Below are 27,271 nucleotides of genomic sequence, written 5' to 3'. Positions count from 1 at the left end.
TTAGAACGTAAAATTAGTATTAATTAAGGCTTTAACATGTGGGATCGCTGTCCTTTACAAACCTTCTAATGGTGAATTAGCACTAGACATCATTCCTGAGAAAGAAGCTGTAAAACAAAATAGTGATGTGTGGAGGAAGATACCTGACCCCTAACTCCTTGTCCTTCATGTGAGTGATACTTGCTGTTTTAATTCATGCGTATGTGATTGCTTTGTATGATTTTGACCACTTTTGGACTTGCATGTAATTTATTGTCTCTGATTATAGTGACGGATTTCATATGGTGATTGTTTGAATTTATCAGTTTAGATTCTTAACCTTATATTGGAACTGAATGTATAATTAAAGAAAGGTCATCTGAACTACATTTAGAATATAGTGGACTGAACAGGTAAATCGAGAGGACATGGAACTACATCTCGTTTGGTTTGTTTTATTATGTTGGTTAATTGACACTTTGCTAAAATTAATATTCGAGTAAGCATCAGAAGGTTCTGGTTACTAAAATTTTATTTAATTGTGTATGGATATAGATATTCTGCACTAATGACATAATTGGGGGATTAAATAAAGATATTGGAAATTGACTGCTTATAAGCTTTGACTGTTAGGAGCTCATGTATAATATGCAAATGGAATTTTACGTGTAACAATTTATGGACGTCATATGTATGATGTGTTGTGTTCGCATTGTCAATATATATATATTAAGAAACTTGGAGGTATCTCATTCAATTTTTTTTTATTTTCGGAATACAATTTTAAAGGCTACCTCCTAATTTGAATAGAGGATACATTAAACTATACCATAGAAGAAATTCTATGTTGAAGCAGAGTCTTTTCCCTCTTGCCCACAAAAAAAAAAAAATTCTAGAATTGTTTGGACTAATTTCAATGCTTGGACCAAGCAAACATGGACGCTCAAGCAACCAAGGATCGCATTGTCAATATTTTATTTATTTACGACATCCATTTTGATGAAAAAATAACATAGAAAGTATTAAATCAATAATGAATTCAAATTATTATTTTCTCAAATAACAAAGAAAAAGTGTTTGTCATTTTAAATAACATAAACTTACGTAATTTTAAGAGAAATATAGACACATAATTTTATTTTTTATTTAAAATTTAAATTAAAAAAATCGTCCACTTTTTTTTTCATAATTTTTATTCAATGTGTCTATTTTTTTCTTAAAACGAGGAACACAGTAACAAATTCTCAAATCATTTTAGTGAAATGTGTTGAAAAAGTATCGTAATAGTGCAAAATTTCTACATTGGTCAAAATGAAACTGAAGCCTGGGAAATATAAAAGAAGGAAGAGGCCGTTGAAAAGACGGTAAATGTTTGTGCAGTGGGATCGTTATATTACATTGCTCCCTCCCTGTCCTCGTCCCTGCAATCTAGGGTTCTTGGAATATACAGTAACGTGTTTTAGGCTTTTCATTTGATTTGTTTGATTTCCCCGTCACTGCTCCTCGAGTTCGATCTCTTCAATTAAGGTACGTGCCGTGTTCCAATCTTCTTCTTCTTGAATTGCTTTGATATTTGAACTTCGTATTCAATTTAACGCTGATTTGAGCATTAACTCTGAGCTAATCTGGACGATTTAGGGTTTGAATTCGAGATCTTCATTGTACCTCGGGTCAATAAAATCCACCATGACAATCGCTGATTCAGTTTTTCCGATGGACAATGGGGAGAGTTGCTTACCGCTTCCACCAGAGGAAGAAAACCGGATCGTGTCCGATTTGATCAAGGAATCGGAGCTTAATTTGAAAGAAGGAAACTTATACTACGTTGTTTCTAATAGGTCTTAATATTATCTCTTCTCTTTTCATTTCTTTCAAAAAGTCCACAACCAGTCTATGCTATGCTGTTCATGATGAATTTAGATATGATTATCATGTGAAAAATTAAACCGTTTGACCTGTCCCACCCTTCGCCTTGGGGACTTTTTTGTACAGTTTTCTATTTGTTTCACCATCATAGAGTGAATGGATCCTTTTTTGTGCCTAGACATACATATGCGTATAGAAATTGTATCACTTGTGCAGTTTGCTCCGATATATGTTTCCGTTTTCCCCCCTCCGTAAGAACATCTAGGCTAGCCTTTTTAAAATCTTATTAGAGAGTTGCTACTCTATCCTATACCTGAGGTTAACGCTAATATCACCTGTATCTCAAACTAGTTAGATGTAGAAGCAAGAAAAGATTAAGGAAATTACTATACCTAATGTGAGTTATCAAATATTCAACGACAGCCAGTTTTATCATAAATATTTGATAATTCATTAAATATGATCAACAAACAATAAATGCTTGACAACTCAGATAGAGTACCAGTACAGTTGAAAAAAACGATGGGTGTCGGAGTAATATCCTTGGTATTATTATTATTTATCCTTCACAAATCACACGATATTTTTCCATATATAACCTATTATTCTATTAATGCATATCTGTGCATTTTTGTATTGCATCCTGATCTTGCAATAAACTTCAACGACTTACTTTTAGCTATGGTTATATGGGCTTGTTTGTTTGTGTTTCATTTATTTATTATTTTAAAAATACTATTTTAATTAAAAATATATCAAAAATTTCTAACAATTTTTTTTTTTTTTGAAAAACAGATAAAATACAAAAAAGCAGTTTTGGTGATTTTTTTTCAAAAGTTCTTCAAAAGCTTATCAAAATACACTCATTCTATTACATTTTACCTTTATGCATTTTTAATCAAGATTTTTTGCCACCCATGCAGGTGGTTTTCAAAGTGGCAGATGTATGTTGGGCCTTGTGTTGGTATGCTGTCAACTGACATGCCATCTTCTGATGGACAGCATGCTAACACGGTTCACTCGCAGATTGCAGATAGACCTGGGCCAATTGATAATTCTGATATTATTTCAAATGGAGATAATTGTGATGACAATAATGTAGATATTCATCGAATGTTGGAAGAGGGGACAGACTATGTTTTAGTTCCTCAAAAAGTGTGGGAAAGGCTGTTGGAATGGTAAATATGTTATTATCAATATAGTTGTTGCTTTTTTTTTTTGGTATACCGATCCTAATTACCTCTTTGACGCGAGTTGGCCCCCTGGTATCCCCACAAGCTTCAGCTCTTTGAGTCGGTTATAAGACTAATCCCGAGTCGGGCTTAAATAGTTAAAGTTTCTCGCTCTCCCCAAAAATGTATTTGGTGGGAATTGAATCCAGGTTCTCTCCCCGCCTCCTCAACTTGTGTTGCCAACTGAGCTATAGTCATTGGGTTAATTGTTGTTTGGAGAAGATTAATGATCTAGTGGGCTGTAGTTTAAAAGAAGAGTCAGATAAGCATGCCACAAGACCATCTTTTAATACATTTAATTAAGTGTGCAGAGAGATATTTTTGTATACACAGATTTAATATCACTCAAGAGTTTCAGGAAACAGCTTTTTAATGGGTTATATGGGAATATAATGAAAGAAGGGCCCAAATTGTGTTTAAATTTAATTTTTTTGAATTTTTTCCCTGAATCCTTTATAGGCAGCATATTCTTGTTTTGTTGTAAGTCAAGTCTGGAAAAATTTACATGTTGCAGGGAAGTTGGTCTTGAACCTTTTGCTTAGCTAGGTTTAATATTGAAAATATGAAGCTAACCCATGCGTGGATTATGAAAACGTCTTGGGATTCAGGCAGTGGAAAAAATGCATGTCATTAATTCAATTTTGTCATCAGATGGTTTAAAATGCTTGATTTATAGAGTGCCTGTTTAAACAGATTTCTGTCTCACAATTGTCTAGGTATAAAGGTGGACCAGCAATACCAAGGAAGTTGATATCTCAGGGTAATGGACAGAAGCAATACGGTGTTGAGGTTTACCCACTTAGTCTAAAGGTGACAGATGGCAGGGATAATAGTGAGACAATTGTAAAATTAAGCAAAAAGGTACTAATTGATTTCATTGTAGGCTCTTTTATTCTAGTTGGCTTCGCAGTAATTCCAATGCTTAGAAGAGAGTGCTAATGTATCTGTTTGTATGCACTGTATGATTGGCCTGCGATTACCTTACCACTATAATAAATGATTATATTATTTAGTTTATATAAATGTTAATATTACTTACACTATATTTCAAAAGAAGCAATTTTTATTTCCTGTAATTTTAAGTTTAAATCAGGTCATCAACTTGGGATTTCACTTGGAGTAGGTGGTGGAATAGAATACCGACATGTTTTTGTTTAGTTGAAGAATTCCCATAAAAATGATAACATTAATATGTGTATACTGGCATCTTGATCCATTACATACTAGTCAATCTGCATTCTTATTTTATTTTACTTAGAATATATAGAGAGAGAACAAGAGTCAAAATCTCTACATATTGTTGGATTAAATGTTCCCTATATGTAATTTATGATAATAGGGTTCGTGTTAAGTCATAGTGAGGTTGTAATTTATTGACATATCTTGTAATTCATGTGAATTGATACTTTTCAAGCATAATAAAATACTATCTACTTGGGGGCAGGATCATTTGACTCCAGTGTAAGATTAAGATGTCTTACTCCTTATCTCACCCGTTGATTTACATTCATCTAACGATTGTAGTTTATTTAGAATTAATATATATATATGGGGCAGGATATTCTTACACTGGTGTAAGAGTTAGAAGTCTTACACTTAATCTTGACCATTGATCCACTTGTATCCAATGGCTCACATTACTAAAAAATTTGAGCTCTTAGATATAAATGGGATCAGTGGACAAGATTAAGAGTGTAACTTACACTGGTGTAAAATGATCCTAACCCTATATATATAACTCAATAAATTACCGTCGTCAGATAATGGTAATCAACGGCTGAGATGGAGAGTAAGATTTATTCTTACACCAGAATCAAAAGATCCTTCCTCATCTACTTGACTAAATTCCTATTGATTTTTAGTTTTTCTAAAATTTGGCATAAAAGATCAACATGATAACTACTTATAAGAATTTTTTGGATGGCGTAAGTTTACAAAACTTTTTGCGGGCTCCTATATATATATATATATACATATATATATATATATATTGTGCTTATGGAATCTTTAAATGACATAAATCATCTATTCGCTTGACAGCCTTTGTATAGTTGCATTAGTATATCTCATTCTTCAATTCTCAACTTCACGTTGCTAAAACCTTGGAAAAAAAATTAAAAGAAGAAAGAGAAAAACATCAGCATTAACTTAATTGAAATGAAAGACCATCAATTCTTGATACTCTCTATCATGTTATCAACTTGACTTGCTATTATAAGTAAATTTGTTCTCTTCTTTCCTATTAGCTATGTTTCAAGGCCATTAAAATCTGATTGAAGCTTGAAATTTCCAATAAGATTGCAAGTATAGAAATTTTACTTTTTTAATCTGGACTAGCACCAGATTTGGATGTAACATGAGATGATTTGATGATTGGAATGCGAGACCAACCATTGTTCTGATTCTTGTTTTTCTATTCCTGTAATATATTTTAGGCTACCATAAGTGAACTTTATGAGCTGGTGTGCAAAATTAAAGGAGTAGAACAGAACAAGGTGCTTTTCTTTTTTCTTTCCTTTTTTTTTTTTTTGCTTATTTGGTTTTTTTTTTATTTTTTCATTTGTAATGAAATCTTACACTTCTGTTCATTTTCTATTTTTGTTGTTTGTAAATTATATTAGGCCTGTATTTGGGATTACTTCAATTTGAAGAGAGATTCATTGCTTGTTGCCTCAGACAAGACGTTGGAGGAAGAAAACTTGATGATGGATCAAAATGTGAGTAACCCTGAGTTGTTTAGATTTTTAAGTATAATTGATTTCAATTTGGAAATAGAAATACAAAGCTCTAATGGGACCTTCTTTTGTCTACAAAGTGGATCATATGAAGCACTGTGATTATGGTTCTCCATTGGAAGGAAGTTTATGTCAAATATTTGTTATTGCGGGTGTCTCAAATAGAGTCTTGAGCTGAATATTTTTATGGCATTCTTCTGATTTTATGTTTAGATACGAAGATATCCAAACTTATTGCTTGGTAATGGTTCTTCTATAGAAATTTGATTATCCTTATTCATCTCTTGCTCACAGATTCTTCTAGAAGCATCACTTGATAGAGATCGTTCTTCTCATTCTGGCATGGATTCAATGGGAAATGTATTAGCTTTGGTACCGTTAGAACCTCCAAGGTCATCTGTGTCAATTGCAGGGGGACCTACCATGTCAAATGGTTACTCTGCGGGGTCTAGTTTCACTTCGTATCAGGGAAGTTCTGTAAGTTCATCATTGACTAATATGGATGATAAGTATGATGTCTATAGAGGTGAAAGGGGTGGTTTGGCAGGACTGCAGAACTTGGGGAATACCTGCTTCATGAATAGTGCTATTCAATGTTTAGTCCACACTCCGCCTCTTGTTGAATATTTCTTACAAGATTACACTGAGGAAATCAACATGGACAATCCTTTAGGATTGCGTGTACGTGATCATTTCCACTGGCTTTGATTTATTTAATTTTTCAATGTTCTACTGTTTATAAGATATTGTGTACTATGATGGCCTTACTTTAAGGAAATTTATGTTGATTTTGAAGTTGTAACATGTCTCTGATGTGCAGGGTGAGTTAGCACTTGCATTCGGTGACTTGTTGAGGAAACTATGGTCCTCAGGGCGAACTGCTATTGCACCCCGTACATTCAAGGGAAAATTGGGCCGATTTGCTCCACAATTCAGTGGTTATAACCAGCATGATTCTCAAGTTAGTTTCTGCAAATTGTCAAAGTTCTTAATTTTTGAGAATGCTATCAAGTAAATAAACCCAAGTGCTGTTATTACTTATTATGAGAACTTTGTCTCGTCATGCAACATTACGACAACTTTGTTTCCGTTGATTATATGGCACTGCCATTAGTCACTCATTTCAACCTTCTGTTGGTTAGCATTTTCAATTATATAAGTAAGGAACAAGTGCATGAGTTTATTTTTCAAGTTAAATTATAGTTTGGCCCACACGAAGTTTGGTTTGGTGTCCTTGAAATACAATTTTTTTCAATTTGGTCTTCAATTCACTTTTCAAATGGTTTAAAAGTAATTGTAACTGCCAATTCTTTGATGAAAATTGGCTGCCAGAAGTTTCTGTCAGCCACTTGACAGTTTCATCCAGTTTTAGGGACCCAAATGAAGGATCATGCATTTTTCTGGGATTCAAACTGTTTTTTAACCTTATTTTTGTTGGATTCTATTTTTGTAGTAATGAGAGCTTTAAAGGAAAAAAAAATGAAAATTAAGGACCCCCTGCATTCTATAACTTTCCTATCACAGAGTGCAGATATTTATCATGAAGCATAGGGTTTCTTTCATAACATTTTCTCTATCTATAATTTGGTGTATGGCATTTTTATAATAAAAGATGCTACATTCTGCCATCTGGTTTTCATTCTAGACTAGGAGGAGATCACAGCTAGGGGTTCATGAACTTTTCGGATCATTTATTAGACCTGTTGAAGTTGGCTGTTGCCTGTATGTCATATCTGCATGGCTCCGATTCATGAGTTGTAAACCTTGATATGAATGTTTCTCTATATATGTATGTGTTTGTAGAAGTAGAGTTTTTTATTTTTTTGGTGTTGATATTTTTTATTCCTTTTCACTGTCTTTGCTAAGGACAAAAATCTAAATGGTGGCAAATAATTTATACCTGGAAATCTGGACCACATCACATGGAATTCAAATTTTTGTTCTATTTGCCTTTCCTTTTTAGTATAACATATACATGAATGGATCATTTACAAGATATAGTTACTGAGTATGAGTTATCTTTCAAATTTGAGAATCATTTGTCATGGATGTTTGATGCTGCTGTACTGCAGTGTTATGTCAAGCTACCATCCACAAACCAAAGCTAAAGGTTGCTAGAGGGGATGTAATCTTCATTGGAGATTGTTGAGCGAGTTAATCCTGTAGACTTGCATTATACATGTGTGTTAATTTTAGAAGGGACTGGAGAATCGCGAGTAACTTGTAATTTTATGTTTTCTCATGTAGTCTATCTTTTAACAATCCTACCTTGAGAGCCTAGTTTGCGTGAAATTAAAATTGGACTTGAGAAAATTTGACGTTCTTGATGTGGTTGTTTTAAAATTGACCTTCTGCACTAAATTTTAGAGAATCCATTAAACTTCTGCTTGTTATGATTGAGGAATGGATTACTTTCTTTAGGAATTGCTTGCCTTTTTGTTGGATGGACTGCATGAAGATTTGAATCGTGTGAAACAAAAGCCTTACATTGAAATGAAGGACTCAGATGGTAGGCCAGATGAGGAAGTCGCATATGAGTGTTGGAAAAATCATATGGCTCGGAATGATTCATTGATTGTTGATGTATGCCAAGTGAGTAATTATACATATGTCCATGTTTGATAGTCACATATTACATGGATTCCATTTGATCTACCATTGGTAAGCCGAGTAGCTAAATGCCTAAATTTCTGCCCCGTCTATAAAAAAAAAAAAAAGGAGGAGAGAAAAGAAAGGGAAGAACCTGTAGTTATTAATTGCTATATTAATATTTGTTTTACTCTTACTCACTTTTGGTTTATAAGTTGTTTGTGGGCTTTCTTGAATTTTTCCCTTCTCAATAAGCCTGCTTTGATTTCTATCAGTTCTTGAACCTAGTCTTCAATAAAATATTGACAAGATAGAATTTCAAGCACCCACTTTATCTTTACTAAGCATTGACATTTTTATTTTTTTGCAATAGGGTCACTCATTAGTCGGGTCTAACAGGGAGTGTTTTTTTTTTAAATGCTCAGGGTCAATACAAGTCAACACTGGTTTGTCCAGTCTGTGGCAAAATTTCAATCACTTTTGATCCCTTCATGTACTTATCATTACCACTGCCTTCCACTGTCACCCGGACAATGACAGTGACTGTTTTTTATTGTGATGGGACTGGTCTTCCCATGCCATACACCGTGACAGTTCTGAAGCATGGTTGCTGCAGAGATCTTTGCCAAACATTGGGCACTGCATGCTGCTTGAAGAGTGATGAAATGCTTTTACTTGCAGAGGTATGTGCTTCTCAGAATAAGATTTACTTATTCCTTTTCTACTTGACTTCGATTTGATGTTTTATGTATATGTCTATCTCAGGTTTATGATCATAAGATTTATCGATACCTAGAGAACCCATTGGAATCACTCACTTCAATAAAGGATGATGAACATATTGTGGCATATCGACTCAAAAGTGGAGCCCGGAAAACAAAACTAGAAATAATGCATCGATTTATGGATAAGTAAGTTTACCTCTTTTTGTGTGTGTTGTCAGGTTATACTCTTTACAATGAAAGGCGCAAGGCTCTGTTGAGTCATGGTGCCTATTTACAGAAAGTGAGAGCAAGTGATAGAAAGAGCAGGAAAATGATGAACGAGAGAGGAGAGCCAAGAGAATAACTCTGAGTCTTTCTATTTCTTTTGATCTTCAGGATCTTACATGATAGTCTTTTATACACTCAACTAATAGCTAACTATCTGACTCAGATAGCAATTATCATAACTAACTGTTTCAGTAAAGTAACAATAACAGTAGCAGAAGCAGTAACAGCACAAGTTACTCTAACACCTATATGTGATAGTTTCCATTGTCTAAGATGGCATTACAGCGGCCTTGGTCCATAAGTTTTTGGGAGATTTCTTCTTAAGGTTCCTTTTAACTGAAAATATTCCTCTTGGTTGCTTGAATTCTGTTGTGAACTTTCAATAAATTTTGGTTAAATGGATTTTTCTCCCCTTGAAAGTAACGTATTGGGGACTGGGGTTTTCGCAAGATTTTTCAGTGTTAATAGTCACAGTTCTCATGTACCCATTAATCTCTTCCAGAGTACAATGGGAATGAATCATCCAGAAACTGATAATGGTGATTAATGCCACCTGTCTCTTTGAACGCATTATTGTCGTGTTTATAACCCAAAACGTTAGAACAAAATTTTCCTATAATTTTTCCAATGCTTTGGTTATTTTCTCCATAATTGGGTGTTTCAAGTACTACAGAATCTTGCAGGTGCCATTCAAGTTGGTACCTGCTACTCAGGGTATCACACAGGATATACATTACACATTTGTTTGCTACTGTGGCTTAGCATAGAGAAGTTTACCATAGCATGATTTCAGAACTGATTATAGAGATTTTACTGAATTGTTCCTGGTGCATTGACTTAGAACGAGATAATGCTTCAATTTCTCTTTTGCTGTTCAATTTGTAAGTTTCAATTACCTTGATGTTCACTGGACAGTATGAAGGGTGGAGACAGGAAGCTCTTTGGAACTCCCTTGGTTACGTATTTGGTAGAAGACCCTCAATATGGAGCCAACATTGAGACGTGTGTACATAAAATGTTGGCGCCATTAAGAAGAGCATATTCTTCAACTAAGTCTCATGATGGGAAGGAAAATGGTTTCATCTCAGCTGACAGTGATGAGCAATCAAACATCTGCAATACTCACAGTGAACCAAGGAGTCTGACAATGGGTAGCAGAGAACAAGACGAGGGGACATCCTGTGGAGAGTCATCTTTCCAACTTGTTTTAACTAATGAAAGCTGTTTGAGCTGTGAGCCCATTGAGAAGGATTCTTTTATAAAACCCAGTCAGCTTATAAGAGTCTTTCTTGACTGGACTGATAAAGAATACGAATTATATGATGCCAGCTATCTGAGGGATCTCCCTGAAGTTCACAAGACCGGATTCACTGTGAAAAAAACCCGGCAAGAAGCTATTTCGTTGTTTTCATGCTTGGAGGCATTCTTGACTGAAGAACCTCTAGGACCTGATGACATGTGGTAAGATAGCTTTAATGATTTTGAAACGGATTTCATACTAGACTACCGTGGGCTATTCACTTCTTGTAATATCATTGCTTTAATTTTTTTTTTAATTAACTAGGTACTGCCCTAGATGCAAGGAGCACAGACAAGCTACCAAGAAGCTAGATTTGTGGAAATTGCCGGATATTCTTGTTTTTCACTTAAAACGATTCTCATACAGTAGATACCAGAAAAACAAACTTGACACTTTTGTGAATTTTCCCATTCACGATCTTGATTTGACCAAGTATGTGAAAAGCAAGGACGGAGAGTCCTATGTGTATGACCTTTATGCAATCAGCAACCATTATGGTGGTCTAGGAGGTGGGCATTACACTGCGTATGCTAAGGTAAGTTCATAACATGCATAATGATATTTGATTCTTCATGCTACGTGTTGTTATGCCAAGTCTGGATTTTGTAATTTGTGAAATCTTTCTGCTGTTTGAGATGTTTCTGTTTGAAACCACAATTGTGTTCATTTGTTCTGCCAATTTTGTGCAGTTGATCGATGACAATAAATGGTACCATTTCGATGACAGTCATGTCAGTCCTGTTACTGAAGCTGAAATTAAATCTTCAGCTGCATATGTGCTGTTTTATCAGAGAGTTAGAAGTAAAAGCCAGAAGGAAGGAGAGTTATCTCAGGTTCATACAGGTTCTTATAGACAGTGATGGGGCATTTTTTTGTTTAGTTTTGTGCCTGGATTATATGCTTAACCCGATGCGGAGCTTACGTCCTGGATAGTTATTATACTTTGCAGTGCAACACAGGAAGCTTGAAGACAAAATGTTACCATGTCGTAACAGCAATTAAGTAAATGTTTTAGGTGAGGCTCTTTAAAAAACATGTTCTTTGGAGTATCAGTTTATCGCTACAGGAATGATATCATTTTTTGATAGAGAAATTTTGGCAGCCTATGAACTTGCTTAGATATTGATGTTATTTCATTTCATCGGTTAAAACAGATCATCATGAATTGATCATCATTGCCGTTTGACAGTTGTATATCATAATGTGCTTAATAGGGAAGCTTGTGTTTGTGAAAGAATTTGTACCCACCCTCCATTATGTTGTTAGGATTCTGGGACCTAATATCATGCAACAATTACATAAAATGTGTGGAAGAGATTATAAACAGCGGCTGATTATATATATATTTTTTTTTAATAATGGTTTATTCCCATTGCTCTTGTGTTGTCTTTCTCCTTCATCTCTGGTGCATTACTGAACATGCGTATGATTTTGCTTCATCCGTACTTTTGGAGTAATTTTCAGATTTTTGTCCGGTAAAGGTCAAACTAAGCATTGCCCAATTTTTTTTGAACCAAAACAAGGTGTCTCCAGTCTCGTTCTCTCTGTATTCTCTAGTTCGAGGTCTGCAAACTTTGAGCCCTAGAAGTTGTGTCACTATTGTCAATTTAGCCTCGATTGGTTTGATCTGCAGTTTCTGTGTGGTTCTTACTGTTATCCGCTGCGGATTCCCCCATCAAGCTTTGGCAAGGTTTGCTTGTTCTGCTGAATTTCATGTCGTCTTTTGTAGTCAACAAGAGGTCAGCACGACCAGGATCAGGTTACTACTTTAGAATTTTACCCCCATGAGAATAATAGAGTTGCTAAGCACAATAGTATGGTCAAAGCTATTGTGTAGACAAAAGCATATGCCATGAGGAACTATTTGCAGCATCTCTTATGTCAGCATGTATACAGAAACTTCTTAGTCCAGAATTCTGACATCAGTTTCATATCCCTTGGAATCGCAATTTTATTCACAAAACCTATTCTGCTAAGCACCAAACATCTGTATTTGTTTCTAAAGAAGCATCAAGTGTGGGGCAGAGCTAGGTGAGGGGGCCACAATGAGAGAGTACTTCAAATTAGGAGGGGCGCGCCACTGAGTATGGGGGCTTTGGAAGTTAGCTACCTTCTTCAGCGCAAAGGTTCTGTGCTCCTATAAATATAGGCGCATACCTTCTATTCCCTCGATAGCCGATTAGCCGTGTAGTCCTTTTGTGTGTATTCACAATTAAAAAAAAATATATTAGTTTACTTTTAAAATAAATATTTTATTGAACTCGTTATTCATTAAACCTACAATATAGTCACTTAATTTAACAATTAATTAAATATAAAAATCGTTAATTTTAATAACTTATTAAATATGTAATCTAATTTTTTAAGTAAATACATATATTTTTATTATACTGTTATCTTAATAATAATGTTACAAAATTTACAACGTTTATCAATTTTCTTATACATAACACGTATTAAAAGCAAACCCTTTTATGATAATAGTTTTTTAGCATTTGACTCTTAAAAATCAATTAAAATTATTAATTAAAATTTGACTGGAAATAGTTATTAAATTAAATTTAAATTATCATAATAAATTGTTATTGAAACATGATTAACAATAGCTTATTAAATTAAATCAATCTAATTGCAAAAATAAAAGCTTAAGTATAACGTAAATGCAACTAATATCAACGTTCAACTGTGAAAATGTGCTCTTAAGAATAAATTCCTAAACAATGGCGTCCAATATGTTTTAATATAATTCAAAATTCAAAATCATCAAGTTCAAGCAAGTAAATTCCAAGCTAATTTTTAAATAATTGTTTTTTTCTCTAAATTTATAAAAAAAAAAGTAAAATTAGGATAATTTGAAAACTTAACTTTTTTTTCTTTCTTGTATTTATTATTATTGAAAATAGGTTTAACTTCATACATTTATATTTATTATAATAATTTAACAAATATGTCCACTTCTTAACGGTCACATGCATCGGGTAATTCTAGAATGATAATTTATTGTTAAATGATGACGTTAAGCAGATGCTGGAAATGGCAGAGTATCGTGAACCTAATACTATTTGTTTTTGAAAGGGTGTTTGTTATGAGGTTAGTGTATGTGTATGCGATGATAGGAGATTATAACTTATAAGAATTCGAGGTTGTTGCGTATGAGAGTTGAATACCACAAATGTGAGGGTAGCACATTATTAAAGAATATCTCATAAGAATACCAATAAAATCGTATCTGTTTCTATAATGCATAAATTAATGGGGGGTTGGGGCAAGTCTTCTGATCCTGAAGTCCACGACAAAATACCTTTCCTTCCTAGACCGGTAAGCGACGTCGCAAAGACAATGCGTACTCCCTGCAAATTAAAAGAAAACACAGCAAAAGGGACCGGAAAAGTGTTAACTTTCTTTTTGCTGCCAACTAGCAAATGGCAGCCAACAAAAAAAAGTGTGTGATGCTGTCCGTTTCCTAATGAATACCTTTTTCAGATGTCTCAACTTTTTCTTTCCAATGGTGTTATTAATATTTGAAACCTACGCTGCAATTTAATATTAATCCAATCTAAACGATCATTTTTGTATCCAATTATTAAATTTTGAATGGAGACAATGGTGACGTTTCATATGCTCTTTGTGACGAGGGCGATGATAATTCCAATCGTAAAGGTCAAGCAAAGTGAAAAATAAAATAAATAATAACTTGGCTTGTGTTGTGGGATTTTATTTACCTTTACTCATTTCTCATTATGCCTTTACTCTTCTCTGTATTGCCATGCCATGGGGTCTTGTTTGGATTCTGCACTGAAAAATCCTCAAAACTTCATAGTCATCAGCTCCATCAGCAACGGCAGCAGAAAGGATAAAGAAGCCCCCCCAAGTAAACGGTATCTCTCCTGAGTCATCCAACAAAAAACTAAATATCAAACTCATTACAGTCACATTTTTTTCTTAACCAAAACCTCACAACTCGATGTTATCCATTATTTTTGAACGGTTAAATTATTTAAAATTTGTGAAATATTACATTTAAAAAAAGAAAGAAAAAATAACACTTTTATTAAAATCTCCTTAAAAGTAGGCCCAAAAAAACTGAAAGCAGCTACAAATTTATTACGATCGATGTTGGAAATAAATAATCTCAACTAATAAATTTAACACGTTAGAAACTTAGAATATCTAAACTTGAATTATAAAAAGTCTACAAAACGGGCTTAATGCCCTTTTGTTTATAAAAAAAAAAAAAAAAACTACGAAACAGATAACACAGTCAAATTCAGGCCAGAAAAAGAAAAAACCTTTAATTTGTGAAGTGACACCTTTATATGAAAATGGAATCCTAACATTTTTCTGCTAATGATGATATGAAAAAAAAAAAAAAAAACCATTTTGTTTTATCCCTAAAGGGAAACTAACAGTCATTATGAGATGCATTCATTAGAGCGATTTCATTAATGGAAGATGAACTTGAATTAATTTATTCGTATACATGGACTACATCTAGGGTAGAATTATCAAATTTTAACAATTAATTTCCGTTAATTTGACAATTATAATTTATTAAAAATTAATAATTAATTAATAAATATCATTCAATAAATTATAACTATTATATTGATATTGACAAAAATGAACGGCAAGAAAATAGAATGGTAAACAGTGTAAGTGTTACTTACCAAAGAGGTAGCTGAGGAAATGGACAAATAACCGGAGGAAGATGCAGGCGTCAGTGACGGCGTGCCAGAGTTGGTGTTGTTGTTGTTGTTAACGGCGTCGCCTGACGGAGGAGAAGAGGAAGAAGAAGAAGAAAGTGAAAGGGGGTAAGCAGGGGTGCAATCGGGCTTAAAGAGGCCATAGTTACGCTCGGAAGTTGGGCCGGGTTTCATATTCTCATTAAACAGAGCAAAAACGTAAATGTTCAAATCATTATTGGGCCTCATTGGGGTTCCTTTCTCCTCTTTCCCTGTTGTTGTGGTTGTTGTTGTGGTTGTGGCTGTGCTGCTCATCATCTTTATCAAATTCCCATTATACTTCTTAGCATTCTCAAGGCTCGCACCGGTTTCGTCTTGATCCCCCTTCGAGGGCCAACCGGTTTCGGATATATGAACCGGTAACTTGGAGTATCCCATGGAAGCGAGTGCAGAGTAGACAGCATCGATCTGTGCGAATAGCATGTTATCGTAGTGAAGATTAGTGGCAGGGTCCACCATACCCTGGTTTGGTTGGAAGAGAGCATAGTCGAGCGAAATCTGCTTCGGATTGGACTTGTAAGCGAAGTAAGGGTACGCGTTTATGAGGAAAGGAGATCCCGTTTTGGCTTGGAAGCTGAGGATCGGAGCGAGGCACGGAGCGAGGTCCGGACGGAAGGATCCAGAAGAGGGAGGGTAAGAGGTTTGGAGAACGGCGAGGGAGTGAGTTGTTGTGACGGTTATTTGTCTGTCGAGGTTGAGGTTGACGAGTGCGGTGTGAACGCTCTGCATAGCAGGGAGGAGGTTGGCGGTTAGAGAGGTGTCGTTGAAGGTGAGAATCTCGTTGCCGACGAAGATGGAAGTGATGTTAGTGTGTGGGAGGTAAGGTTGGAGATTGGATTTGATCCATGATTGGGCCTTGTTTGGGTCTTTGATCTTGGATAAGTACTCGTTGCCGAGGCCAACCATGAATTCCACTCCTGTGTTTGCGAATGCTGATAGCACTCGTGGATCCGCATCGTACAGCTTCACTTTCGTTGCACCTATTGATTTCACCAGCGACACTACTTCATCCGGAGATGGTAGGTTGTTTGCTATTTGACCGTAGTTAATCCCAATTGATTCAACAACATTCATTGCCAATCCTGCATAGATAGATAGATAGATCCACCACCATACCACATTCATTCTAAAAACAAGACAAGACTATGATAGAATTAGAAAGGTTCAGAATTATGGTTTCCATTATTACTTACCAGTAATTAAAATCATAAGCATAAACGAGCAGCAACAGCAACGAGAGCAGCGCCTGAATCTAGAATGATCCATGGATCTTTCCTTTTACTTAAATTAGGAGGAATGGAGGAATGTGAAGGCACTCTCTACTCTCTAGTGTCTAGTGTGGGTGTTTATCAGCAACGTGTAATAAATGAATGAATGAATGAATAGATCAGAGGTCAATTCAGCACGCAATCAATGCACAACGGTCCTGCGACTGCCACCACAATAGATTAAGAGAGAGTAGATGATAAGAGGATATTTTAATTTAGAGGGGAAACATAAAATAGTTAGTTAAATAAAAAGATTCCCTAGAAAATAATGGAAAACCTGACACGGAAAAAGATGGCTGCAACAAATTTCCTTATTTACAAACATAAAAAAAGGAATGAGATGCTTCGTCACGGAATATAACTCGGAAGCCTCCGATTGCTTTTTTCTTCTTCTTACTAAAACAAAGATGTAAAAGCATGAATATAAAATAAAAAGTGTAAAAGTAACTTATTCTACAATTATCTCGTCTGTGTGAAATCTTTTATAGGCGGCCTGGATGCCAAAAGATGGGACTATACATTGAATTACATTTGCTACCCATCTTATTTTATTCAAAAACTCTCTCTCCCTATATATATATATATATATATATATATATATATATATATATATATATATATATATATATATAATATGTCAATTTATTTTGATGTAATTATAATAAATAAATTTTATACCAAATTTTAATAATTAATTTTCATGCATTTAATTATTAAAATTTAATATAAAACATTATTTTTATACTGAAGTAAGTTAATCTTATCCCTTTACGTATGTGTGTATATAATTTTGTTTTATGATTATTTTATTGTTTTTTTAAGTAATTTACTGCTTAAATATTTTAACTTTGGGCCGTCCACATATCAAGGTTTAGAATTTCAAAAGATGTAAATGATCTCCTAAACTTCACATTTTAAATACAAAACTTATTTTGTCGAGCGAACTGTTAGAAAAAGTTTGGAACAATATCATGTGACTTGTAGGTATATGTTTTCCGATGTAAAATTTGATACGAAAAGACATTAAGATTGATCAAATGACAGAAATTTGAGTAATTTGTATTAAGATATATGTCCAATTCCCATTATTATATATAAAAAAATGATATGAATGTTTATTAATGTCAAAATATAATTTTTGGAAAAAATATGATGTAAAGTCATATTATTTTAAGTGAGAGAAAAATATAGATCATTGAGAGAGAGAGAGTGGACAAAAAAAAAGATATGAGTTCCATCTTTTGTGTCATTTAAAAAGAAAAATATTTTTTCCATAGTTTTTCATTTACATAATTAGTAGTTCTAAATCTTCACTATCGCCAAATATGATGGAAATGTTGAGGAATCTCTCCAGCTATTCACAAAACTTTGTTAATATGATATAACAAGATTTGTGAATGGCTTAAGAAATTTATCTAAAATCACTAATTATGAAAATAAAAAATTATAACTCCTAATTTAAAAAATTATAAACTAAATCTTATTTAATTACAAATCAAATCAAATAAAAAATATGACATTTTAAATAACTTTTACAATAGTTTGCTTAACAACTGACAGGAAACCTTTTGTGAGGAAAATTAAAAGATGTGATAGTTAATTTTATCCTTTATTTTCTATATGTAATTCAATAATTTTCTCCATGAAGAGTATTTATATTTTAAAAATATAACTTAAAACTAAAGGAAAACAAAAAATCTATAGAGATGGAAAAAATAAAAAAATAAAAAGATCAGAAAGATGAACGAAATAAGGAATTACGAAGAAAAAATGTGTAAAAGTAAGGAAATAAATTAAGATAACCTAGACTACCAAAAAAAAAAATTAAGATAACCTTGGAACAATATCCAAAAAAAAAAAAAAATCATATGTGACGAATGCGTCGAAGCAACTTGAGTTTAAATTTAATACATCGTTAATGCAAATTTGTTTACATTATCTTCCAATTATATTTTCGTACCTGATTAAAAAGCTTAAAATTTTTAAGTTGTAATAACGATAATTATTTTTTTTTAATAATTTAACATGCACGAGTATATTAAATTTAAACTCTTTAATAAAAATGAATGAGTTCATAACGAGTTGCATGATAATTTTTTTTTTGATAATTAAAAATTTATGTGAGATTAGATACTACTATCTCATTAGAATCAGTATACATCTCACAAGTTCTTTAAGAATTTGTGAGAGATTATAAATCACTCACTAACAAAGTCTTTGTATCAATAAAACGAGATTCAATATGAGCTAATTTTTAACTAACTTATATGGCCACCCTTATTGGCATCTGCATAATAATATAATTTGATTTATGATAACCGTGACACTGGACAATGGCGACGGGACCCAAGCAATTGTTCCCAATTTGATTTCACATCATCAACATTTCCCAGACCCAACCACCAGCACCAGGGGACGCACGGACACTTTGTTATTTTGGATGCATGCACTTTACAACTAGGAAACTTGATCAACACTCATCTTTTTATTATTACCCGACACATGTCTGCCGACTGCCATTGCAAAAAGAAATAAACGAAAAATTAAAAAGTTATAAATAAAAATAATTACAGTATGAGGAAAAAAAAATTAAAAGAGAGAATACATTAAATAAAGTAGATAGGAAATATCATATTTATTATTATTAGATGGTTTAATCGTTTTGTCATTATTTTATTACTCTAGTCTTATTATATAATGATCCACTCTTGCCTTGAGTAATTAGACTTTTGTCCAATTCTCCGTTCATAAAAATTTTCTTATTATATATCTAGCTGAGCCCTGATGGTGAAGTTCATCCATACGATTCCAAGCTCAATATAAAAAACTTTAAATGTATTCCTTTTAACTATGAGTCACGGCCACTTTAATTTTACAACTTTAAAAACGTACAAATTTTATCTCAAGTTTCAAAAGTATTTGGGCCTACTGGATTTCTACATTAATATATTAGAATAATTATATATCATTTTTAATACTTTGAACCAAGATCTCACGTTTAATATTTCGGGATAATTCCAATCATCCTTGTAGAATTCTTTTCACTTTTACGCCATCATCTTATTAGAGTTCTAAAATGAGTTTCCAAGTTTTTGTGAGGTATCTCAACTGCCTTGGACCACTAAAATTCCAAAGAAGCCAATGCAACAGTATCCAATGTGATTTTTCCCTTTCACTTCCGTTTATTAATCAAACGGAAAATTAAAGGCACGTTTCATGTAACGCCTGGCAACTTGCAAGGATTAATGACTGTCCCCACACACTAACACGAGACTTTTCAGCGTGCTTTGTCCTCACTCGCACACTTCCCGGAAAAACTTCCCAGGAGGTCACCCATCCCAGAATTGCCCCAAGTCAAGCACGGTTAACTATGGAGTTCTTCCGTTCCGGGCTACCGAAAAGTAGATGCATCTTGTTAGTATAGGTAGTACCGATTAATTCTTATAAGTCATTCCCAACTGTACCGTCCCATACCAGCACAGTCTCTGGAATCCCTCTCTTTCGGGTGTTGATTCGATTTATTCATGTACCCCGTCCGTAGAAGTCGGCTAGGAGTCGCTCCTTGTCCATGCCCTTTTGCACCGGCGATCACTCCCCGCCCTCGTCAGCGCCCGGGATGTTACATTTCATGTCCTCCCGAAACACCAAAAAGCCAAGACCCACTCTCCAAACAAGGAAACTCAATATATGAAAGCTGCTATGAACTGATGAAATTTGTATTTCAGGAAAGGAAAACGACCACGTGAATAAAGCGTACCTTTTCCATTACATTATGGAATAAGTTAGATGGAGGAATCACGTCAGGCACTTTTAAAAATTTAAACATCAATTTGCATATTTTTTGAATTCTTGACATCAGAATTCAAATGACATGTAATAGAGGGGATATATTGAAGTTTTATCCTTTAAAACTAAATGCATCCATTGCAACTAACTTATGGTAATTCAATTCGTGCACGGGAGTTGAATAAGTGGGATAAGAGCATATGTTCGATTCTCTTCAGTATCATCTTTTAAAGGAATTTAAAATCTTAATCCTAAACCTGTCTCGAATAAAATTGCCTCCCGTAAAAAATATGATTAAAAAAAAAATGCATCTGGTGCATTTCATTTTCATCCTTGTTGATTGCTTTTTTTTGTGAGAAGTTGCCAGATTTAATATAATTACAATTGTAGTATGAGATATTGAATTTTCAACAGACATAAAGCCGATGAAGATATCTTATTTAAAATTCTAAGAAGGATTTGTCAGAATTGACTCAATTAATGTGAATGATTCATCAAAGCAAGAGCCATATATCCGATTTTTGTTAAGCATCCGCTAATTGTTATGTATACCTAACTTAGTTGTAAAGCAACTTATACTTTTTTTTTGAAAAAATAATAATAAATTCCCATTTTATTCCTTCAAAGATGCAAATATTAGTATTCTTTTGTCTCCTTAATATGAAAAGAGACATCAAATTTGTATCATTGAAAGCTGCCAGCCTAGTATGTTCTCTTGAAAGAGATGTAAATCATTATATGAATGTTGCCGCCAACAGAGGCGGAGACCAAGTTAAATGGCGACATCCCAAGTGTGAAGTCTGAATCCGCAAGTTGGAGGAGGAGGGGGGGGGGGGGGGGGTGAGGGCTTTGAAGAAATGACAGAGTGACAGCACATAAGATGGACCCCTTGCCCGGTGATGGAGAGGTGTTTATAGGGGGAGAAGATGTCCTGCTCACATGAAAGAGTGAGCCGGGTCAACTCTCCTTGTGGGGTGCCATGAGTGTCTGACATGGCTGCAACGGCAGCGATGTAGTCTATGCTATCTATGGCAGTCACTGCTACTGTAGTTGTAGAAGGAAAACTTCTATTTACAGAGTTTGGGGAACCATCCGAGGGAGATAGTATACCAAGGTAAGATATTTTGATATGTTACATTGTCTTGCGGGGACAAAAGGGAAGAAGGATTTATAGTCTTTGGTCAACCAGGCTAACGTGGATGATAGGAGGGGGTTTGAGCCTATCTTAATGGGCCAATCGGTTGTGGGCCATACAGAACAAAATTCATCTTTTTGTTCATAAATTGTGAGATTAATGGCTAAGTGTTTAATTTTTTTTTTTTAAAAATGTTGCCTACACTACTTAACTCCCGAGCTGCACCCATTAAAATTTATGGCCTAACTCTTTAGGTGGCATCGTAAACCTGTAAGGACGTGAACACTGATAGGATTGTGTTACTCTCGATGCTTGCATACAACTTCGAGTTGCGTTAGTCTGGATTGAACTTACGAAATGGTATATAACTTTAAAACTTTATCTAGAGCACATAAAGTGCAAGACTGAAGCCAATAATGTAAGAAAATGGAATATGCCATGCGTTTAGATGGAAAATAAAGAACAGCTTTAACACCAACATCTAGGCCTTTATTCCCTTACATCACATTTTAACTTAGTACAACTCAGGTGCTTCAAATTTCATTGATGTTAGTATTGGTTTTATACATTGCTTGAAAAAGAGCTTTACACAAAAGTTCAATCGTAAAACGATTGGGTCCCTTCGTTGGAACTCGTTGATCAAGTTATGAGTTGGTAGCTACGTACGTCTATAATCTGACTGTAGGCAAGCATTAGATAACGTTCTTGACCATGACCATAATAGAAATCAGAATATCAACGATGATGCTCAAGGAGTGGCGACGTTTTCCTTTGCAAGAGGAGCAATCTCCTCCCCATCTATTCCAGGTTCGCTGCCAGCGACCTCTAGGCTCAATAACGCCTTTTCCCATTGTTTGGCTGGTCCCTGTATCAGAATCATCAAATGATTAGAACAGAATTTCCCTCCATGGTTCATGCTTCTAAAGGTGTAAAACTTTTTGCAGTGTGCTATGAGCAAAAAAAACGTTTCACACAGCAGCATGCTGCAAGCTTACCTTCCATGAAAAGTCTTGGGCAATGCAGTTCTGGATCATCTCTTTCAAGGCAGGGGTACCATAGGTTCGAAGGGCTCTCTTAACGGTAGCTGCTAACTTATCCACATCAGCAGGATCAATAGTCTCACACTAAAGAACAACCCCAGTTAGAATTTTTTAATTTCATTCCTCTATATATCAAAATGAAACAAGACTATTTCTCTACTTACTTCCGCGCTGAATGCTCCCATGTGAAATCCAGTAAAGCCTTCTATTACAGTGTCAACTAGTCCACCAGTTGAGGAAACTATGGGCACCTGTTGCAAGCATTTCATGTTTAAAACGATCAAAAAATGTTTTCACCAAGGTGTAGATGAGAATGAAATAGGGAAAAGTAGGCATATAAACTCTACCGTTCCATATGGCATAGAATGCAACTGAACTAGACCGCAGGGCTCAAATCTACTTGGGATCACTATAAAGTCAGCTCCAGCAATAATCTTGTGAGCCAAGGGACCGTTGAATTTTGCTACCCCTCTAGCCTTGTCAGGATACATGACCTCTAGTAGCTCAATTTGCTTCTCCATGATCTTTTTGCCAGTTCCCTGAAGAAAAAAGGATATGAATCATCAGCATAACTTTGTTTAGGTAGCATTATCAGTAATATGGACTCAGAAAAAGACTAAAATAGAACCAGAACACTTACAAGAACTATAATCTGAACATTCTGATCAATGAACTTTGGGATAGCTTCTACAAGAATATCTGAACCTTTCTGCTCTTCTAGCCTACCAATGAACCCTATCAAAGGGATACTCCTGTCAACCGGTAAGCCAAGCTCTGCTTGAAGGGCTTCTTTCAGCAGAAATTTTGCCTCGGTGACCTAAGAATGACACTTTTGATGAGCACGAATATCTATGGCCCATGTCAATTAGGAAACCAAATTTAGCAGAGAAAGTTCTACTTACAGTTGTTGCATCGTAGTGTACACCTATGTACCTATCAGTTAGTGGACTCCACTCTCGATTATCCATGCCATTCACGATACCAGTGATGCCACCAGCTGCACGAATTATATTGTCCAATTCCACACCTCTTTCCTCTCCTGAAACAAGTTCCTTGGCATAATATGGACTTACTGTGAACACTCTGTCCGATTCTAATATGCCTGCCTTCATCCAATTAATTTTCCTTCCCTTCACAGGCTTAACATGCCTGAAAAAGAAACAAAAAAAAAAAAAAAACATGGTTGGCAATAGATTTAAGTGTAGAAACACAAGATCCATGTTGTAATGTGACTTTTAAAAGGATAATGGTACCATACCCATCAAAAAAGTCAAAAGAGCTCTTGAATTCGCTAGGTAAATTGAGAAGAGAGAAGTCCGAAAAGGTATGCCTACCCTGGTAGGCTATGTTATGAATACAAAATGCAACCTGCCATGATCGACCAAGGAAAATCAGCTTCCCTAGAATGAAGCCACATACGCAAAATTGATTTTATACACCCAAAAAGCAAATAAATCCTGACCTTTGCGCTTTTGTAAATCCCCCTGGACTTGTACATTGATTTCAAGTAGCATGGAAGGAGAGCAGTGTGCCAATCATTTGCAATAAAGATGACATCTTCCCCTGCCGAAATACAGAAAAAGCTTGTAAAGTTAATTTGAAGTTTTTTCTCGACAGAAGATTTAGGATCAAGGAATAAATCAGAGAGCCACACCATATGGTCCAGAGAAATATTTGCTGCTGTTTAAGTTCAAAACCCTTGGTGCCTCAAGTGCAGCCTGAAAGTTGTTAAACACGTTGATAATGTCATATCTACAATCAACATAAGGGCGTGGGAGTTGTAATTCTCAGCTATCAAGTACAAATAAGTACAGGCAACATGCATTAAAGTCAATACAAATCCCAGCTCATATAAATGGTAGTCAACAATCAAAAATCAAAACTACAAATCTGTGGTGGAAGGGATTCAACAATGTCTTGAAATACACGTCTTAAGACTCTCTGGGCACTCACGAGCTTTGGACAAAGTACTTTAACATCAACAAAGATATATACCGGGTAAACTATAAGGAGAAAGCAAAAGGCAATAAAAAGATACCTGGCACAACAAGCTGAATCTAAGTTGGTTATCTTTATAATCCAGTCCAGCCGTTGGGCCATAGAGTTTTGACCTTGTCTTGCCCCATACCTTTCAAATTCAAAATGCTTAAAAAAGTCAGTTAAACTTTAAGGCGTCACACTGTCTTCAATTCAATCCTATAAATATTCCATTGTATGAAATGGTTGACCACAACAAAAGCATATAACCTTCTCAAGGAACAGTGGGTGATCCACAAAAACACGATCAACTCCTCGCTTGTAGCAGTGAAAGAAACGGACAGTTTCTACTCTATCTCCAACTTCAACCTACCAACAAAAAAACAGAGATGAAACGGGTAAATCATTAACGAGGGGTAGTTCCTAGATTTATATACACATGAGAAACAAAAAGTTACCTCCACTTGCACACAAGTGTCCCAAGCATCCTTGTATTGATCATAACGCGGCGACACTGTCATAACACGGTTCCCATTTGCCTAAATTAATTAGCATAAAACTGTATCAGATAATAACAATAATAACAATGACCAAAAGTAAAAACAGGTCACAGAATTAAGATAATTGTAAAAACATGAGTGTGATTGAAAATCCACTTACGGCCAAAGCTGTTGGAAGCCCTCCAAGAACATCACCAAGTCCACCAGTTTTGCTCCATGGTCCTACCTCAGCTCCCACAAAGATCAAGTTCATCCCTTTGCCACATACAATTTTCCCCAAAACCTTGTCACTCCCACTTTTATCACTTCTCTGAGAGGAAGAGGTTTTGATTGCATTGGTGGTTCTCAGGCACAGCTTGTTCAGAGATCTTAACCCATCATAAGTCAATGCCTGGTTATTCAGAGTTATCTGATGCAAATTCACTTTGGCCTCTGTTCTCAAGGTTCCAATGTTGTTGAGGCACGCGCTTCTTGTTACCACACAAGAGGCCGTCACAGTTGTCATGGTTTATGTCAAAATAGCACTTCTGCTTCTGCATGCCACATTAAAAATACGCTATGCTACTCAGAATAACAATACTTATTGTTTATGAATGATTATCATCATGTAAAGATATTAAGAAACAAGAAAAAAAAAAAAACAGAAGCTTAAGCTAAAGAAATTAGATCAAACCGTGAGTTATTAAAGTATTCTAACGAGTGAAAAGCTTGTGATCAAAACAAGTGAAGGAGTGTGATTAATTTAAAATTAAAATTAAAATTAGAGTTGCGACTTAAGAGCAAAATAAATAGGTGAGAAATTAAGGCGATAAATCTGGATCTGATGGTGACGTGTGTTTTGAATCATTGAGAAAGAAGATAGTAACAGTAAACAGTTACAGTCATTCACCGTTAAGAGAGTGATCTGAGCAACAATCGCCGGCGGAAGGAAGCTGAACAGAAATAATGGCTGCTGAGTGTGTTCAGTTGAGTTGAGTGCAACACAGATCACGAGAGTGGCATGGCATTTGTAGAGGGAGGGGTGCCTTCCACCTTTGCGTATTGCATGTTGACACGTGGCAATCAGTACCTCAAGCCAGTGGGCCATACCATCATGTGATTCTGGTAAATAATGAATATGATGCAGAAAAATGCATTTTAGAGGTTAATACTAACCTGCACCGACACGAGATACAACACAATATTATGATAGTTAATTTTAAAAAAATATTAGATTTTGACTCGTTTTGATATTAAATAATATTTTTAATTTAAGTAGTGTATATTATATTTAATATTGAATAATTTTAAAAAAATTAAAGTTAAATTTATAATACTCATCAATTTTATAAAAAAACATAAGATATCATAAATATTTATATTAAATTTAATAAAATAGTAATTATAATCGAACGAATCTAATAGTTAAAACAAAAAACGTAACGCAAAACAATTTTTGAACTTTTTAAGTCTCTACAGTACATGTTAGAGTGTAAAAAAATGTCTGTGTCAACAAAATGTCGAAAAGTATCGTATACGATAGGTGAAATATTTTGAAATATCGATACATGTCAATAATGCCTCAGGAATTGCGAAGATTTTTTCTCCTCTTGCAACCCACTTTCACGTGGATTTTCCTATTGTTACATCAACTCAAATCGCAAGAAGGCTGCTGAATTTTGATTAGCTGAATGAACCAACGGCCTCTCTTTTTTTATTTTTCTCCGATAAATAAATACATATATAATATATTGTGCGGTTGTGCCACACTGCCACTAGCACTAGTTGGCTTTAGTGTATTGTCAAAAAACAGAAAATAATTTCAGTGTTCCTTTGCCGAGAAAAATCAAGTGGTAGGCGAAAAGGACAAACAAACGCCCCACCATGCGATACAGATTCATCACTATCATACAAAATAAGTGGGTCAACACCTCCTAGGAAACTGAAAAACATACACTATAGAATTGGAAAGCTCAAAATGAAAATTAGTCCATATGCTCGAATAATTGAAGGGGTATCCCTTTAATCATAAAACTATAAATATAATTTTTACATTGAAAATAAAAAAATATATTATATTTACAAATTCTTATAAATTACATTACATTTTAAAGATAAGACACTTTTAAATGAAATCTTACAGATAAAATA

The 27,271-nt window shown here is 34.7% G+C and overlaps 3 protein-coding genes across 4 annotated transcripts; 1 reads left to right on the top strand and 2 right to left on the bottom strand.

Annotated features, from left to right (window-relative positions):
- The first annotated feature begins 1,297 nt into the window (after positions 1–1,297).
- Positions 1,298–12,040, top strand: LOC133288786 (ubiquitin carboxyl-terminal hydrolase 9-like). Its single transcript, XM_061486605.1, has 14 exons — positions 1,298–1,506; positions 1,618–1,817; positions 2,769–3,023; positions 3,794–3,938; positions 5,513–5,572; positions 5,699–5,794; positions 6,107–6,493; positions 6,633–6,773; positions 8,234–8,404; positions 8,827–9,084; positions 9,167–9,312; positions 10,309–10,854; positions 10,958–11,228; positions 11,383–12,040. Exons 2-14 carry the CDS (start codon positions 1,666–1,668, stop codon positions 11,551–11,553), a joined length of 2,799 nt encoding a protein of 932 aa, XP_061342589.1. The 5' UTR covers positions 1,298–1,506; positions 1,618–1,665; the 3' UTR covers positions 11,554–12,040.
- Positions 12,041–13,905: 1,865 nt separating this feature from the next.
- On the bottom strand, positions 13,906–16,764 carry LOC133288830 (glucan endo-1,3-beta-glucosidase 11). Of its 2 annotated transcripts, XR_009748403.1 has the most exons (4): positions 16,629–16,764; positions 15,361–16,517; positions 14,416–14,580; positions 13,906–14,043 (listed from the first exon to the last, which is right to left on the bottom strand). XR_009748403.1 is itself a non-coding variant. In XM_061486658.1 (3 exons), exons 1-3 carry the CDS (start codon positions 16,699–16,701, stop codon positions 14,500–14,502), a joined length of 1,311 nt encoding a protein of 436 aa, XP_061342642.1. In that variant the 5' UTR covers positions 16,702–16,764; the 3' UTR covers positions 14,154–14,499. The 2 variants fall into 2 exon arrangements, 1 of the variants encoding a protein (XP_061342642.1); XM_061486658.1 differs by lacking the exon at positions 13,906–14,043 and having other exon boundaries at positions 14,154–14,580.
- A 5,331-nt stretch (positions 16,765–22,095) lies between these two features.
- On the bottom strand, positions 22,096–26,113 carry LOC133288776 (granule-bound starch synthase 1, chloroplastic/amyloplastic-like). The gene is made up of 14 exons (XM_061486589.1): positions 26,031–26,113; positions 25,302–25,674; positions 25,100–25,180; positions 24,912–25,010; positions 24,703–24,792; positions 24,319–24,382; positions 24,127–24,227; positions 23,923–24,032; positions 23,567–23,813; positions 23,305–23,481; positions 23,012–23,203; positions 22,829–22,915; positions 22,620–22,748; positions 22,096–22,489 (listed from the first exon to the last, which is right to left on the bottom strand). The coding sequence occupies exons 2-14, from the start codon at positions 25,644–25,646 to the stop codon at positions 22,373–22,375; spliced, it is 1,839 nt and encodes a 612-aa protein (XP_061342573.1). The 5' UTR covers positions 25,647–25,674; positions 26,031–26,113; the 3' UTR covers positions 22,096–22,372.
- Positions 26,114–27,271: the final 1,158 nt, after the last annotated feature.

This window comes from Gastrolobium bilobum, unplaced genomic scaffold (genome assembly GCF_033153095.1).
Source record: "Gastrolobium bilobum isolate Gb01-03AN ecotype WA unplaced genomic scaffold, APGP_CSIRO_Gbil_v1 utg2264, whole genome shotgun sequence".
Taxonomy (NCBI): domain Eukaryota; kingdom Viridiplantae; phylum Streptophyta; class Magnoliopsida; order Fabales; family Fabaceae; genus Gastrolobium; species Gastrolobium bilobum.
This window is presented reverse-complemented; position numbering and strand designations above follow the sequence as displayed.

Excerpts from the sequence above, each read along its gene's own strand:
- LOC133288786 (XM_061486605.1), top strand. The coding sequence starts at position 1,666 with ATGACAATCGCTGATTCAGTTTTTCCGATGGACAATGGGGAGAGTTGC. Across the intron at positions 8,405-8,826 it reads TGATTGTTGATGTATGCCAA|GGTCAATACAAGTCAACACT; the intron begins GTGAGTAATTAT and ends TTAAATGCTCAG. Across the intron at positions 10,855-10,957 it reads CTAGGACCTGATGACATGTG|GTACTGCCCTAGATGCAAGG; the intron begins GTAAGATAGCTT and ends TTAATTAACTAG.
- LOC133288830 (XM_061486658.1), bottom strand. The coding sequence starts at position 16,701 with ATGGATCATTCTAGATTCAGGCGCTGCTCTCGTTGCTGTTGCTGCTCG. Across the intron at positions 16,518-16,628 it reads GCTTATGATTTTAATTACTG|GATTGGCAATGAATGTTGTT; the intron begins GTAAGTAATAAT and ends CTATCTATGCAG. Across the intron at positions 14,581-15,360 it reads TTTCCTCAGCTACCTCTTTG|GAGAGATACCGTTTACTTGG; the intron begins GTAAGTAACACT and ends TGGATGACTCAG.
- LOC133288776 (XM_061486589.1), bottom strand. The coding sequence starts at position 25,646 with ATGACAACTGTGACGGCCTCTTGTGTGGTAACAAGAAGCGCGTGCCTC. Across the intron at positions 24,793-24,911 it reads ACCCACTGTTCCTTGAGAAG|GTATGGGGCAAGACAAGGTC; the intron begins GTTATATGCTTT and ends TGAATTTGAAAG. Across the intron at positions 23,482-23,566 it reads TACACTACGATGCAACAACT|GTCACCGAGGCAAAATTTCT; the intron begins GTAAGTAGAACT and ends TGTCATTCTTAG.